General features: G+C 64.2%; 1 protein-coding gene across 1 annotated transcript in view; it reads right to left on the bottom strand.

Annotated features, from left to right (window-relative positions):
* The window catches only part of SNX12 (sorting nexin 12), a 3,627-nt gene extending 3,427 nt beyond the window's left edge, over positions 1-200 (bottom strand). Inside the window, exon 1 of the mRNA XM_019521009.1 lies at positions 104-200. Coding sequence (XP_019376554.1) covers positions 104-200 — 97 coding nt within the window. The remainder of the gene's footprint in view (positions 1-103) is intronic.
* Between the last annotated feature and the right edge of the window lie 171 nt (positions 201-371).

Below are 371 nucleotides of genomic sequence, written 5' to 3'. Positions count from 1 at the left end.
GTATAAGGTGTGCGTGTACATACACCCCACCCACGCCGCCCGGCGCTGGGACCCCATGAGAGGCATCGCGTGCCGTGGGGCCTTCCACGCGCTGCACACGGGCGTGATACAGGCACAGAGAAGCCCGACAGCAGCATCGCTTTGGTGCACTCCTGGTCTGGACGGCTCTTGGCACAGGACGGCCCCGTGCCAGTCCCCATCTCCCTAGACTGGCGGGCAGGCAAGGACAGGGAGCGCCCTCTCGCTCATATCAACCTCCCAGGCGGGAGTGCCATCAGTCCAAACCGCGCACAGCTGGGTTACCAGGTGCCGGTACTGGCTGAGCCTAACAGCCGGCAGGGAGGAAAACTAGCAGGAAGGAGGAAGAAAGG

This window comes from Gavialis gangeticus, unplaced genomic scaffold (assembly GCF_001723915.1).
Source record: "Gavialis gangeticus isolate Ggan-Ray unplaced genomic scaffold, GavGan_comp1, whole genome shotgun sequence".
Taxonomy (NCBI): domain Eukaryota; kingdom Metazoa; phylum Chordata; order Crocodylia; family Gavialidae; genus Gavialis; species Gavialis gangeticus.
The sequence above is the reverse complement of the archived record's forward strand: the minus strand, read 5'-3'. Positions and strand labels throughout refer to the sequence as shown.